The sequence below is a fragment of the Calidris pugnax genome, unplaced genomic scaffold (genome assembly GCF_001431845.1).
Source record: "Calidris pugnax isolate Ruff unplaced genomic scaffold, ASM143184v1 scaffold9, whole genome shotgun sequence".
Classification (NCBI taxonomy): domain Eukaryota; kingdom Metazoa; phylum Chordata; class Aves; order Charadriiformes; family Scolopacidae; genus Calidris; species Calidris pugnax.
In genome coordinates this window covers 5,267,311-5,282,030 of record NW_015090778.1, presented here as the reverse complement: position 1 = coordinate 5,282,030, position 14,720 = coordinate 5,267,311, and the positions used below count along the sequence as shown (strand labels likewise).

Sequence of the window (14,720 nt, the reverse complement as noted above, 5' to 3'; positions counted from 1 at the left end):
CTTCTGATGGGGCTCTGTACCCTTCCTTGGCTCGTACAAGGGAATGCTTTTTTCTGGTGTATTTTGGGGAGAGGCAGAGCTTCTTTTGGGATATGTGAATTTCCTTCTTTGACAGTTCATCTTTTTCTATTAATTGCAGGAATAGGGTTCCTGTTTTACCTGCTGTACAACAGCAAGAAGTACCCAGAGGAGGATGGTGTGATCAGTTTAGCACTTTCCTGAAATTTATTGCCATAGATAAAAACATGTTAATAAACCTGATTGTTATTTTGCTCTTCATCCTGTCCCGTGATGTAAAACCAGGGTAGGATGTCTCAAATTAAATAAGGATTTTGTTTAGACATGTTAAAGACCAGTGGTCACCTTATACATACTCCTGTTGAAGGGTGGGGGAGCAAAATAATACGGTTGCATATTTAAAAGATGAAATAATTTTAGGATATGTATAATAATACAAAATACCATTAATTTATGTAAATCTGCTCTCCATCTCAAGGGCATTAGTCAGGTGCTCATGTGGCTTGGGAAGTTTTCCCACCTCATGTTAACACATAACCAATTGTGTTTCGGGACCTCTTGTGTTGAGTTAAACGTTAATCCGATGGTTCCCCCCCAGCATCCCTGGTGGTAACTCTGGTTTGGGCCTTTTGGCTCTAATTTTAGGACTGCAGTCTTAGTTTTGCAACTGGATTTCAGTTCTCACCCAACTCATGAGCACTCCTGGCTAAAGTGGGGCTGGGGCCCCGATTTGGGTAATTCTGCAGGAAAACAGAGGCAGTTACAGGAAGGTGGACGGAAAGGGCTGGGTCTGACGAACGCAATGGGTTAGAAACCAGAACTTCTCTGAATTCCAGTGACTTCAGAGCTGATTTGTGCTTCCAGCAAAGCCCTCTCTTGGGGCACCTCTCTTGTTTGCGTGAAGGGACAGAGGTGTGTGTGGATGTCCCTCGCCAGGGTAGGCCTGGTGAGCAGGCTGCAGAGGTGAGGAGAGGGCTTGCCCGTTACTGTACGCCTCAGTTAACTCCAATACAGACCAGTGCGTGCGAGAGAGAGACGGGGACTAATGAGAATGCCTGTTTTCTTTGGGGGAAACAAAAAGCTGACTTGCAGCTCGCTGACATTTCTATAGTCACGTTGCATTGGCAGCACAGGCAGCACCAGTAGTTCTTTTGGAAAGGCAGGACAAGGGGATCGAATGTGTTTTCTCGATCCCGGTCCCCCCACCCTTCCCCACCATGTGAAAGGAGCTCTTTGAGTGCGAGAGGAGTCAGCGCGGCTCTGCAGGGGGATATAAAGCCAGCTTTGTAATAGCCCTCTCTGGGCTTTCAGTGCCCTGGGCCCTGCCCTGCAACGTCCCCCTGGTGCAGCCCTCCTCACCTGAGCAGCACCAGGTCCTTCACACTTCAGCACATGGATTTCATTGCTCTGGTGACAGTGGTCTGTAACCTGCTGCTCCGCTCGCTCTCCTGCCTGGGACATTGTCCTCCCAGGCCGTGGGAAGGAGGGAGGAACCAGACCCTGGCAGGGTTGGTTTGTGCTGCTTTGGTAGACGTGCAGTTACACTCCCCCCAGACACACACAAGGTAAGAAGCAAACTGCATTTCTTAGATCTCTGGCAAGTTCAGACATCCCTTAAAGGGTTTTATAATAAGAATAAATGAAGTGCTCTCTCTCTTACTTTTCTGCTCCGTGACCCACTTTTGCAGATGAAGTTGGTAACCCAGCGAGGGCACTCCTTGGTAGAGAAGAAAAATCACCACTTTGTTCTTCCTTGCAGTAAAATAATTCTTTTCTAAAATAACTCTTGTTGCTGTTTGGCTGCAGGATTTGATCTCTAAATGCCTGCTGAAGTAAGTGTTTCTGTGTATCTAGTATTGGCATTTTGATTTAAGAGACAACCAGCCACTCTGCTGTGAAACCTAAGTTTTAAAAAGCTCCTCTAAATTCTGCCCACTTTCTTAGGAAAAGAAAAAAAGAAAAAAAAGTAACCGCCTGGTTCTTCTTTATCTGTGAAATCAGCCTCTTCACTGGTTTAAGTTAGGAAATGTTCTAGAAGAGAAATTACTTCCTGCCTGTATTGCTAATGAGCATATTTCTGTCACCAAACTCTTCTTTACATACCCAAAAGCACTCATGTCTGCCAGAAATCTTTTGGAGATTCCTGGAAGAATCTAATCATCTTCACATGGCTAGTTTGCTGGGGCTGGTAGAACTGGTTGGGCAATCCCATATGAGCAAATGGACTGGTTTCCATGGATGGAGGACTCTACCCGAACTTTGGCCGCTGATCTGAAGCGTTTTGGGCAGCTGGAGGCCCAGGATCTCAATAGTGCTCCCTTGTGACCTCAGTCCAGACTATTTCTGTGACTTAATTTACATTCCTCTTTCTTCAAATGTAGATTTCTTCACCTTCAAGCCATAAACAATAACATTAAAGGCTTCAATGTGAAATATACAGACACAGTCTGCGCTCTGAGGTGTAGAGATCAGCAGGACCTCTTTACGTGTTTATCCTAGAGCCATTCTGATTGGACATGGAATATATTTGGCCAACGATGCAGAATTAATAATTTCACTGAATTTCACTGAATTTTTAGAGTTGGAAGGGACCATAGAGATCATCTAGTCCAACTCCCCTGCTGAAGCAGGATTGCCTAGAGCTTGTCAGAGCATGTTACTCAGGAGCATCCAGGTGGGTCTTGAAAATCTCCAAAGAAGGGGACTCCACACCCTCCCTGGGCAGCCTGTTCCAGGGCTCTGCCACCCTCACTGTGAAGAAGTTTTTTCTCATATTTGAGTGGAACCTCTGATGTTCCAACTTGCATATTATGTTCCAATAACTGCATATTTCATCCACCGTGTGCCTTCTCCAGATCTCAGAGATCTGAAAGCATTTAGCAGAAGGGATTGACACCGCTGTTTGTTTCACATGTGGGGAAGTGGAGGCACCCAGGGTGTAATCCCCGCGATTCCTGCTGGAATAGGCATTCTCTGCAAAAAAAAAAAAAAAAGACTCTTTATCAAAAGACACCTTGCATTTGGATGGTGGTGTTCTTGTCAATAAAAATAATTACCAGATCTTCTCCCCTTTTGTTTCCTAGGTGCCGCCATGCCGCCATAGCGAAGTACTTTGGGGATGTGACCCCACCTTGTAACAAGTGCTGTGACTACTGCAAGAACCCAGGGGCAGTGAAAAGGCAACTGGAGTCCCTGGAACGCTGCAGCAACAGCTGGAGCAAAACCTGCATCGGGCCCACAGGTTCCCCCTGGGACAGCTACGATCCAGAGCTGTACGAAGGCGGGAGAAGAGGTTGTGGAGGTTTTAGCAGGTCTGTATTCGGTTGCTCAAACGCAAGTCATAGAAGCTATTGGGGAGAAGAGAGCATCTCCCAGCTCCAGGCCCAGCCACTCCTATTTTCAGCACATGTTTCTGTGTGGTGGTATTTTCCTGTAGCTTCCTGGCAGCAGGAGTTGGAATTTCATTTTCCACACGCTTTGGCAGCCTTGATCACATTCATGTCCCAGAGAGCCAAAAGCTGTTTTGACTGACCTAAGAATTGCCCTGCAGAATGTAATCGGTTCAAGAAATCGGCCTGAAATCTTTTGAAAGCAGCCAGTGGGCTCAGGCAGTCACAGTCACAGGGATTGAAAATGTTTGAGTTGAAACCAGCGTGACATCGAAAGTGTTTAAGTTGAGACTAACGTGACAGCAAAGTATGACACAATCCAGAGTTCATTCCTGACTTAGTGTGGCTGTCTGTGGGCCAGCAGCTGGGGGGGACACTGACAGGACTTAGTCATCAGAGAGGACGTAACGGAGCACCAGTGTCAGCTGATTCTGCGAGATTGCTAAATTTTAGTGTTTCCCTATCAGGCTGACAGCAAAGTGAAGATGTGCGGTGGGCACCATAATTAATTCTGTAAAAGGCTTGGCAGTGTGGAGGTGACACCTTCTCTTCCTCCTCCTTCTCTGGCTGAGTTGGGGCGATCGTGCAGCGCTGGCAGGATGCAAGTTTCACTGCCTGCCCTGCCCTGGCAGCTCTGCCAGGACACACAGCGCTGCCGGCTGGCCCAGCCCTCTGCTTTGCCTTCCATGGCTTCAGACCAGTAACGTTGTTCTTCAGGAAGTCCACTGAGTTGGAGGGAACTGGTGCACTTGTGACCTGAGCCCGTGTTCGATCTCAGGACCTGAGAAGACACGGGCAGTGCTGTTGTACACCACGGTGTTCACCACTTGATTTACTGAACCTCTCCGTGACTTGGTTGTAGCTTTGCCTTGGAGGTTGTTGTAATAGTCCTAAAGCTCTGGTCGGTGAGAGCTGTGAGCTTTGGCTGTGACTGCTGTGGACGGCAGTAAACTCTTGGGCTACATCTGGCAAGAATCAGCTGCTGCATTTGAGTGCATTAACAATGGGGGTTTAATTTAATGCAACAGTTTGTGAACAACTGAGGCTGAGGAGTGGTTGCTTTGCCCTTTCTGCCATCTCTGCTCCAAGGGCAGCGATGACTGACGGACGGGGTAGTGACTCCTCAGCTCCATGGGAGAAGCTGGCAGAGCTTCTGAAATGGAGCCCTCCGTTCTCAGAGCACTAGTCGTGTGCTGCTAGTTCATGCTACCACATCTAGTTCATGGGATTAACAAAACCCATAAATTTTTAGAGGACACTCACTCCTGTCCAGGTTGAGGGGTGGCAGTGAAATTAAAAGCTAAGACTCGTTCAGAAAGGACTTGAAATACCCCTTTCTGCCATCTCTGCTCCAAGGGCAGCAATGACTGACGGACGGGGTGCCCAACACCAGGCAGTGACTCCTCAGCTCCATGGGAGAAGCTGGCAGAGCTTCTGAAATGGAGCCCTCCGTTCTCAGAGCACTAGTCGTGTGCTGCTAGTTCATGCTACCACATCTAGTTCATGGGATTAACAAAACCCATAAATTTTTAGAGGACACTCACTCCTGTCCAGGTTGAGGGGTGGCAGTGAAATTAAAAGCTAAGACTCGTTCAGAAAGGACTTGAAATACATCAGCTTTGGTAAATACTGGGATGACCTCGGCTCTCCAAAGCCTGTCCCCCAATTAATGCTGCAGCTACAGAAATGTTTGTTTTCCTGCCTTATCCAGGTATGATGAGGAAGGCGGTGGGAATTGGGATGAAGCCAATGAAGAGAGTCGGAAACGGGAGTGGAACAACTTCTACCAAAAGCAGATGAGTCTGCGCAGAGTGAGTTGTTACATCTTGGTAGGAGATTGAGATGGTTTGCTGTGGGCTTGGCTTACGGACACAATGATGAAAGTAAATTATTGCATCTTGCTGGTGCTTGTTCTGTGTTCAACTTTTTGTACCTCTGCTTTTGCCATGATCTCTATATTTTGGGTCAGTCCCATAATATGAAGGAACCCAGCTTATTCATGTACTAATTTCTCCCCAGTGCTCATCAAGAGGATCCTGTTGTCTTTAATACATCTGGTATTAGCGAAAACAGATTTCCTCATTCAGCTTCTCTTTCATATTCCTATAGCAAAGGTTAACTTTTGGCTTTGATTCTCATCCTTTGTCTCCTTTCCCCCATTTTGGTGCCTTTTCAGTACCTTTGTACCTTCAGCATTAGTTTTCCCTGGAGCAGGGGTATAAAATGTGTCTTTTGTGCTTCTGGACCCGCATGTGTGTCGCAGGAATGGAAATGTTTGACTGATCTTTGTTTTCTTTCAGGGCAAAGAACCAGAAAAGGAAGATTTTGTTCCTCCAAGTAATTATCTTCTTTGATTTATAGTGGGATTTCTTTGGGAAAAGGAAATCTTGTATTTTGCAGCTGCATGTAATTTATATAGCTTGAGCACTGGAGGTATCAGTCCCCAGGCACAGAGGTCAGGCTTTTGGCTGTGAAATCTTGGCTGGAGGAGATGGATCCAAGCTTAGCTTTGGTTGGGGTGAAGATATGGAATGCATCTTTCTGAACGACTTTTCCAAATAGACAAGAGAGAAGGAAAACTCTGTGTAACCTGACTTTGGAGGCTGTTTGTGCAGTGGTTACGCAGCTCTATTCAATGGGCTATAAGGAAATTGCTGGAACACTTTGCCATTTGTAACTGTGCTACTTGGGGCCCTGGCTGGGAACACAGCTGTTACACTATTGCAGTAGTGTTGCTGGTGGTGCACCTTACTCTGTTCAGCCTCTTTATTTTCGGTTGGTATTGCAGAAAAGGGTTGTGTTTCTTAAGAGCTGTGATCCCTTGAGAAAGGGTTTCCTGAGGTGGGGAGGTTTTGGAAAGCTCTTAGTCATAAACTAGCAAAGTTGACATTCTCATACAGAGAGAAAAATGTCACTTTGGCTTTTGCCTGTTCTTTTGGAGCTTGTAGCTTCTCCAGGTAAAAAGGGTGACTGTGTGGTGCTTGAGGTGACTATGCAGGGAGGAGGATGCCAAGCAGTGCTGGACTGGCACCCTCTCAGTGCCAGCTGAGATGTTCTCCATCAGCCCCAGCCCTGCTATGACACCTTTCCCAAATGTCTCTTGTGTGCTAGGTGCAGACTGCCCCTTGAAGGATGCCTCCAGCAGGAGAATCTCTAAGCTCACAGTGAAGGTAAGAAAGGCAGGTCAGCATTCCAGCTTGTTGACTTGCAAAGACCAACAAAGATTCTGTCCACCCTGAGACTATGCAGGGAGGAGGATGCCAAGCAGTGCTGGACTGGCACCCTCTCAGTGCCAGCTGAGATGTTCTCCATCAGCCCCAGCCCTGCTATGACACCTTTCCCAAATGTCTCTTGTGTGATAGGTGCAGACTGCCCCTTGAAGGATGCCTCCAGCAGGAGAATCTCTAAGCTCACAGTGAAGGTAAGAAAGGCAGGTCACCATTCCAGCTTCTTGACTTGCAAAGAACAACAAAGATTCTGCCCACCCTGTTCTTACTCCTTCGGGGATGGAAGCCCGAGGGGCACTGTGACCTCTGTAGAGCATGGCTGAGTGTCCCCTGTTTCCTAGGGCCGGGAACACTGCTTGAAGATGCTGGAAGAAGCTTTGAGCACCAATCAAAATGTTCCAGCAGGAGCAAAAGGGTATGAGATGAGAGAAAAGGGGTAGCATTTGAGTTAATGAGCTTAACACGGGGCCTACTCTTCGCTGAGCAGCATTACTGCTCTCAGGGAATGTCTTGATCCAAGGATGAAGTTTCAATTAATAGCATCCTTCTTGTGGTGATGTCCAGGATCAGGTACGAGGATTCCTGTGTGTGATTCTGTTAAATTACCTCGGTCCTAGGAGTCGTAATTCGTCTCTGTCCCACGAGATGGGGATCGTGTGCTTTGCAAACTGAGCATGGGAGGACTTGGATTTTAAACTGTTTCCACCCCTCCCTTTCCATTCTCCAGCAATTCACAGCTGCATCCCTTAGGACTTAATTGAAAGTCACCAGAAGAGTGAATTCCATACTTTCTGGGAGATGCTTAAGCATCAGTGTTCCCTTTGCAGATATAGAGGTGTGTCTTGCCAGAAATCACCCCAGCCTGTGTTACAGGTCAGACCCTCATGCCTGTGCTGTGGAGCTGGAGTATGAAGTTTTCCGAACCAGTAAAATGGCCAACTCATACAAGGCAACTGTGCTGAAGAAGGTAGGGCCCCATGTCTGTTGTTGTTCCCTTAAATGTGCTGTGGCCTCAGCTCGAGGGGAAATAGGGTAGAGTTTGTGTGGGAATGATTCTGCTTTGCCTTGATGTCTTCCATATCTTTCTTCTTGGTTTTGTTTCCAGCAGGGCCCAGAATTATGTTGGTTTCACATCTTTGTTGGCTTTACAGGCTTTGGAAACCTACATAGCAGTGCAGCTTATCCAAATATCCTCCAGGTCTAGCAATAAAGGGAATGGGGAGTTCCTCAGACCGTCACTGACAATAGAGAAGGCTTAGTCTAGGTCAGCTGGTGGCAATAAATCTCTTGGAAGATGTTTCTGTTCTTGAGATATGTCTCCTCTGGATGGATACCTATGTTATGCCACTATGGTTTTTAGTGTGTACAGAGGCAAGGATGCATAAAGATTTGACGGTTGGACAAAATGATCTTTAAGGTCCCTTCCAACCTAGAAGATTCTGTGATTCTGATTCTGTGATTTCTGGCCATTAGGGAACATTTCTGTTCTTTTTTCAGGTAGCAGAAATCAACAAAGCCTCAAAACAAGGAGAGTTGTTCTCAGTCTTTGGGTCCGGAACTGGTGGCAACAGCAGCTTAGAAACAAAATCTGGGTCTCCAGCAGAAGAGGACTTCCTCCCTGCATCCCAGGTTTACTCGGTGAGTACAGATGGGATAGACAAGGAAGGAACGGTGTGCTGTCTCTATCTGCTTCTTTATAATTTTATTTTAGGTCCTTTGTGTGGCCATAGCTGTGTGTTTCTATAGGAATTGCTTTCCCTGTCTGTCCTTTGGTTTTGGAGTGAGGTCAGGTAGTCACGCTGGTTCCTCCTACTGAATATAACCCGTGTGCAGGCCATACATCAAATAAGGTTTTTCTCATCTTGCTCTAACCAAGGATGCTGCCCGTTTCCTCACCGTGGGCCTGTGACTTTAACCTAATCCATTTCCTTGATGTCTCAGTTGATGGTTATGATGATGAGTCAGTTTTAGAGCTTTCCCCAGCTTATGGCTGTACACACTGGTGTGTTGTGTACAGAAACTGAGCTCCTTCCAGGGTTCTGCACACAGGGCTTCCTTAATGCTCTCACATCTGACATTTCTTCCTCTTCTTTTCTCCCTAGTTCAAACCTAAGCGGGTGGGAGCAGGATTTCCAAAGAAATCCAGCTTGTTCCAGACAGCTTCAGAACTGCTGAAGATTCAGGAGGAGAGCGATACAAAGCCTGTCAAAAAAGAAGAAGATTGTCCAAATGGGCAAGATGACAGGACCTGCAGTCTGGATGTGGACACTAAAAAACCTGTTCACCAGAAGAAAAAAAGAGCGACCAAAGCAACGTGTGAGAGTACTGGGGGAGAAGGAGTCCCTCCTGAAAAGAAGGCACAACACCCCAGTCCAGACACAAAAGCTGCCCTTTTGGATAGCCCTCCTAAGAAGTCCAAACCTAGCAAGAAGCAGCAAATGCTCGCAGAAGCAGCTAAAAAGGAATCACAGGATATTTCCAAATTCTTCTCCCTCCCCAAAGGTGGGTCTAAAGCCAAAAGTTGCAGCTCAGCAAAGGAAGATGGCTGTTCTGCAAGGACACTACCTCAGGTTTCTTCTCAAAGCACGTGTCAAGAGAAACCAATACCTCAGGGAAACAAAGATGTCTCTGGAGAAGATGTGACTGGACAGTCCCAGGCAGAGAATGAAGAGCTGGGAGAGACAGAAGTAACACTGACTGAGAAAGAGGAGAATTTTAAGGCCCAGCAGGCTGCTGAATCTGAACTCCTTCAGGAAGAAATGGGTGTAAAATCCAGGTAAAAGCTCTACCTCTCTGCTCCCTCTGTTGCCCGTTAACGAGCTGCAGAGTCCCACCCGTTTCCTTGTCCTGGAAACTGGGAATCTGTATTAGATTTCTGAGGCTGGTGAGGAAGACTCTTGTTTTACCATGGAGAGTCTTGTGGCCACTGACAGTGAATGTAATAACATCTTCACTGTGGAATGATTAAAATTGGTCTCCACTCTTCCCATTAGTGTTGCTGAAAATGTCACAGAACCTGAGCTAAGTGTTGGGGAAGGTGACTGCGGGAAGCGACCAGGATCCGATGAGGTGAGACTTTAATGGATGCTAATTCCTTCTGTTTGTTCTGCTCCCCACTAGTGTTGCTGAAAATGTCACAGAACCTGAGCTAAGTGTTGGGGAAGGTGACTGCGGGAAGCGACCAGGATCCGATGAGGTGAGACTTTAATGGATGCTAATTTCTTCTGTTTGTTCTGCTCTTGTGCCAAGTTTCTCTCTGGGAGCGATGCTCCTGCTCTGAACCTCACCCGTGAGTGTTATTTATGTGGGGAGTCGTGGCAGAGAGGAGACCTGTAGCTCTGTTGCTCTCCTGGTGTCCTGCTGCCACCCAGTTATGGCCAGTGCCAGCGGCTCAGTCTGCAGAGAAACCTTCCCCTCCCCTCTGCTTTGTTCCCTCTTCTCTGCAACACACGTGACTGTACCCTTGGCTGATGACTTGCCTGGAATGAGTCTCTCCACCCCCTCTAGATCTGTAACGAACTATAATTAGTGAGCTGCTTTCTCAGGTCAAGGGAACAACCACAGGCCAATGACACCCAGGACCCCACAGAAGTCAGCTCCCCTGTGTATTCAGCTCTGGCTCTGCGTTTGTCACCTGAGATGCCTCAGAACTGTCCCTACCCTTCAGCACAGTTTTCTCCTTGCTCTTTCAAATTGAGCTGGAGTCTGACGCTCCTGAAGTGGTTGATTCTCATCCTGGGAAATCTTTTCCTGTTAGTTTTTCCTATATAGGGTGGGGTCTAGCAATTAGCTGCCCTGATAAGAGCATAGGGTAATTCTGAACGTGGTGGTCTTCAAGAGTTTTTTCTCAAAGTCCCTTTGTGTAGGAAACAGTGTATTATGTCTGCACAGCAAAATGGGTTACACGGACCCCTGCCTGGTGTTCACTATAGGGAGAGCCTGCCAGGACACTGCAAAAATTCATCTTCTCAGAAGGTAGTGGCTGCTTGGAAGTGTAATGTTGCCACAGATGCTTTTGGTTTTCTTCTGTCCCATCTCTAGGATACGGAAAGTCCCGCAACAAAGCGGCTACGAACAGTGGCAAAATCTTCTATTCTGTCCCAGCCAGAAAGCAAAAGTGTTTGTCCAACGAAGAAGAAGGTGACTTTTGATCCAAACTTATCACAGTGTGATAAAGAAGGAACCAGCAAGACCGTGCAGCCAGTGACCAAAGGCATGTCCCTCAAAGAGACGGCAGACATCGTTGTCAAATATTTGACCCCGTTCTACAAGGGTGGCAAATTTGCTTCCAAGGTAGGGCACAGCTCGAGACTCTCTAGCAGGAGGAGGCTGCATCTCCCTAGTGACCTGGGGCTCTGAGAAGGGTGGGATGATCTGGGTACCCCATTCCATTTCCAAGTCACATCTTGGTACGTGCTGTTTTAGTGACTGGGTGCAACAACTCACCTCTCCCAAGAAAGGGTTTGTGTGTGATTGGAGTGGGGTCGTGTTGGTTCCACACTTGTTTGTGGTTGTTCATGTCCTCACACTAAACTCTGGCACGTTTTTAAGAACCCCCACCTGCAGAGTGGCAACAGAGTGTAGATTACTTGATGCTGTGTGCCTGTGCTTCTCCAGCACTGCAGGGGGTTTGCAGGTTTGCAGCACTCCTGTAACCTACAGCTATGAATGGTTTGTGCTAGAGCCAGCTCATGCTAAGGGCAAGATAAACATGGAAACAGCCTGTTGTTGTAACCAGCATCTACTCTCTGCTCTTCCCCAATTCTGCAGGATCTGTTCAAAGGCTTTGCTCGGCACCTGTCTCACTTACTGGCTGAGGAGCAGAATCCTGCCCGCAAGACTGGTGAGTTGGCAGCTGGAGAGAGCACCAAGAATCTTGGGTTCTTCTGGTGCTAAACGGATTGATGTCTTTAGAGAGGGCAGATGTGTTAAGTATCATCTCAAAGGTGATGCTTCCTCTCTTGCAGTGAAGGAGGAAGCACAGAGACTCATCAAGGAGTTTTTCAAAACAAGAGTCAGGTGTGAGAGCGAGATGGACTGGCAGGAGCTGCAGAGCTCAGAGAGCTGATCCTCACATCCTGTTGGCTGTGTCTTCCTTCCTCCAGCTGTGGGACCAGGGCACCTTGAAGAACTCAGCCATGGAGGGTTTTGTGAAACTGCAGAAGTGAGCTTAATCCTTTTCCACTGTGTTTTTGCTCACTTCTGTCCTTAGTGACACGCACTTCCAGGAACCAGTTTCTGTGAACTTAGGCAGAGTTTCTGCAGTACCCAGGGCGCTGAAGCCCTCTAGTACCTCTTGCCAAGAGGTGTGGAGTCTGCATCAGCTCTGCAGGTTGGGGGCTGCTGCCTCAGCTGTTCTGCAGTGTCTCCAACCCCAACTCCCTGCAGCAGCCTGGGAAGGGCTCAGTCTCTCCAGCTGGGACTCTGCTTTGGGGTGGCATCTTGCTTCCTGGATGGTTCCTCCCCTTCTTCCCCCATCTCTTCGTTCTTATCTCAGTGTTACCGATAGAAGCCTTACGCTACAAGTTCAGTGCTTTGCTCAGGGCATGTTTTTCCCTTGAAGGGCAGGAGGGGAGCCTTTTGTTTTTACAGTGCAGGCAATGCCTACTTTCTGAAGGTGGAGAAACTCAGATTCTTTTTCTTTTAATCTTAACCTTTTTTTTTAACTTCGTCTAGTTCTGCCTGCCCTTTAATTTAAGCGGTGATGCTCTTTCAGTATTAACCTCTCCAATAGTGGCACCAAAGCTGCCAACACTTTTCCAGCATTTGCTTGTAACCCCTAAAGCCATATTTGCTCCCTGTGCCTCGCCCACAGTCTGCAATACAGAGGGCAAAGCTGCTCTTAAAACTGGTTAGGGTACTGCTGTGGCCCTCAGATTGACACTGTGGGGCCTCTGCTGCTATATTTATTTAGGACCTGAACCTTAGGGTGGGCTTTGAAGTATCCTGACTCCCTGGCACAAGTCCTTTCTGCTGGGTTTTTGTTGGGTTCTACCTTTGTTCCATGCCTGGTGGCCTCAGGCACTAGTGCTGCTAGAGGGATCTGCAGCCTGAGAGGCCACCAAACGGGCTTTGGGATCACTGTATTTAACAGATGTATTTTTTTTAAATGTACTGAAGGGTATGTGTGCATTGACAATAAAACAATCTTACAGCTGCTGTGGACTTTTCCCTGAAAGCTCACATTAAGACTCCATCACTGTGAACAAAGCTATGAAAGCTCATTTCATCTCTGAACAGAGAGCTAATAAATGCAAACCTGGGGTGGGATGGATGGGAAGCGTGTGGCAGCAGACACCACCCATCCCTTACAGCTGCAGGACTTCTCCAGCTAGAAACAGGAGGAGAACCTGGAAATGTTTAACTCAAAAGCCAATTTCATCTTCAGCTTTCTCTGCTCACTGGAGGACAAAGGGCTTTACAAGAAGCCTTTTACGCAATAAAAGTATTTTTCAGCTGTTGTCTGCTGGTTTCCATTTTACCTTCCCATTAAAAATCCTGTTTCATCAGCCACTTAAGTGGGGTTACTATTACTCCAGAGCTCAGGGCTTACAGAGTTCAGTTGCTGCCTGGGTGAACTTCCCAGAAATGTTCTGTTTATCTTGTAAATCAGGGAGCTCCGGAAGGGGCTGGTTAAGGGTTAAGGTGTGGCGTTGCGTGACAAAGTGCTTTATCACAATGTGGGGCACTTCTAACCAGATGAGTTGTGCCTCTATGTAAGGCAGCAAAAGCTCAGAGAACCAGAAGGGGAATAAGGATAAGTTAATCTTCAGGTATCTTCTCTGTTCCTGTCTCTCACTTTACCCAGCCTTGCAGTAGCGCTGCTGAAGGGAGAAGAGGCTGGAACATGCTCCTGCCAAGGGCCTCACAGGGAGCAGCACGTGAAGGGAAGTTCCTGACAGGGAAGATGGTGTCATTACTGCTGGCATCAGCTCACCAGTAAGCAGCTACCTGTGCATCCCAGCTTGCACTGAGCACCCTCAGATCCATCCCATTCCCAGCCGACAGCTGTAACCTTTTCCTCCAGCTTTCCCAGTTACCTGGAGGCCAGTCTTCCCATGTTAGATGTCAACCAGTATCTGTCACATTATGGCTTCAAAATACCCCTGTGATTATTTTATTAGAATCTCCTAAAGTGCAGATACTTTTCAGTTCAGTAGGACAGCTGTAGCAATAAAAATAAATTAAGCATTTTTATACACCCCAGGCCACTCCCCTCTAATGTAATGCAAGTTCCATTTGAACATGCTTTCTCCATGGGCATGGAACCATCAGTTGTGTCTGACAGCTGGATGGACAGGACTGACTCCTTTAGAGTAGAAGGGAACATATGCATATAATTATGTCAGTAAGAAATTAATTAACAATGAACTTTTTTACCATTGCAGCTCAATCTGTGCCCCAGCATATGTGTTAATTGTATCTTAACACTGATCTGCTTTGCAATTAAGATGCTTTCTACAAGCTCCTGCTTCACAAACCCTGCCACAGAGCCTCCTGCAGATCAATGGAGAGGAAAAGCTGGAAAACCCCAGCAGGCGGCGCAGTCATTCCATAGCCTCCCTGTGCACTGGGATACACACATCTCTGGGAAGCATCGGTCTTTGCTCATGTTAATTAATTCAAAAAGAAAAGAATGGCTCTATAGCTCTTTGTATAGCTTGAGGGCAATTGCTTGTGCCTGTCGGGCTGCTCCGTGTTGGACCAGGCTATGAAAAAGCAATGGTGTGGAAAGAGCGTCTTTTGGGTTTTTCAGCCACTGCTGCAGGGCTTCAAGGAGGAGTCCTTGGGGACTGAATGGCAGGAGGGGTGAGATTATGGTCCAGTCCATCAACAAACACTGTGGTGGCAGTTTCAGAAAGCAGCTGTCTGAGGTCATGGGTGTCTTTTGGAAGAGTCCTCTCCAGAAGACGGGGCAGGGCACACTCAACAGGCTCAAAGAAAGGGAAATAGTTCTGTTTCGCTTGGTCTTTCTCCTCCTCTTGGGCTCGAGTGGTGTCACTCCGTTTTTTTCAGGAAGATAACAATCGTGTGATACATTTCTTTAGCCTGTCAAAAGACAAATCAGTATCAGTCATTCCCTGCC

The 14,720-nt window shown here is 47.3% G+C and overlaps 2 protein-coding genes across 6 annotated transcripts in view; one reads left to right on the top strand and one right to left on the bottom strand.

Moving 5' to 3' along the window:
• The window catches only part of RECQL5 (RecQ helicase-like 5), a 39,225-nt gene extending 26,430 nt beyond the window's left edge, over positions 1-12,795 (top strand). For 2 of the 5 annotated variants that reach the window (XM_014952675.1, XM_014952668.1), the window contains exons 9-20: positions 3,102-3,329; positions 5,119-5,218; positions 5,708-5,744; positions 6,519-6,577; positions 6,976-7,049; positions 7,508-7,601; positions 8,132-8,272; positions 8,737-9,410; positions 9,628-9,703; positions 10,676-10,927; positions 11,405-11,477; positions 11,581-12,795. In XM_014952675.1, the coding sequence (XP_014808161.1) occupies positions 3,102-3,329; positions 5,119-5,218; positions 5,708-5,744; positions 6,519-6,577; positions 6,976-7,049; positions 7,508-7,601; positions 8,132-8,272; positions 8,737-9,410; positions 9,628-9,703; positions 10,676-10,927; positions 11,405-11,477; positions 11,581-11,702 (1,930 nt within the window). In that variant the 3' untranslated portion in view covers positions 11,703-12,795. Of the gene's footprint in view, positions 1-3,101; positions 3,330-5,118; positions 5,219-5,707; positions 5,745-6,518; positions 6,578-6,769; positions 6,829-6,975; positions 7,050-7,507; positions 7,602-8,131; positions 8,273-8,736; positions 9,411-9,627; positions 9,704-9,754; positions 9,831-10,675; positions 10,928-11,404; positions 11,478-11,580 lie in introns of all 5 variants that reach the window. The other 3 variants (XM_014952691.1, XM_014952683.1, XM_014952698.1) reach the window with 3 other exon arrangements.
• Positions 12,796-13,748: 953 nt separating this feature from the next.
• LOC106892464 (unconventional myosin-XV-like) overlaps positions 13,749-14,720 on the bottom strand; it is a 45,331-nt gene continuing 44,359 nt past the window's right edge. The window contains 1 exon segment of the mRNA XM_014949687.1: positions 13,749-14,683. Within this exon segment, the coding sequence (XP_014805173.1) occupies positions 14,633-14,683 (51 nt within the window). The 3' untranslated portion in view covers positions 13,749-14,632.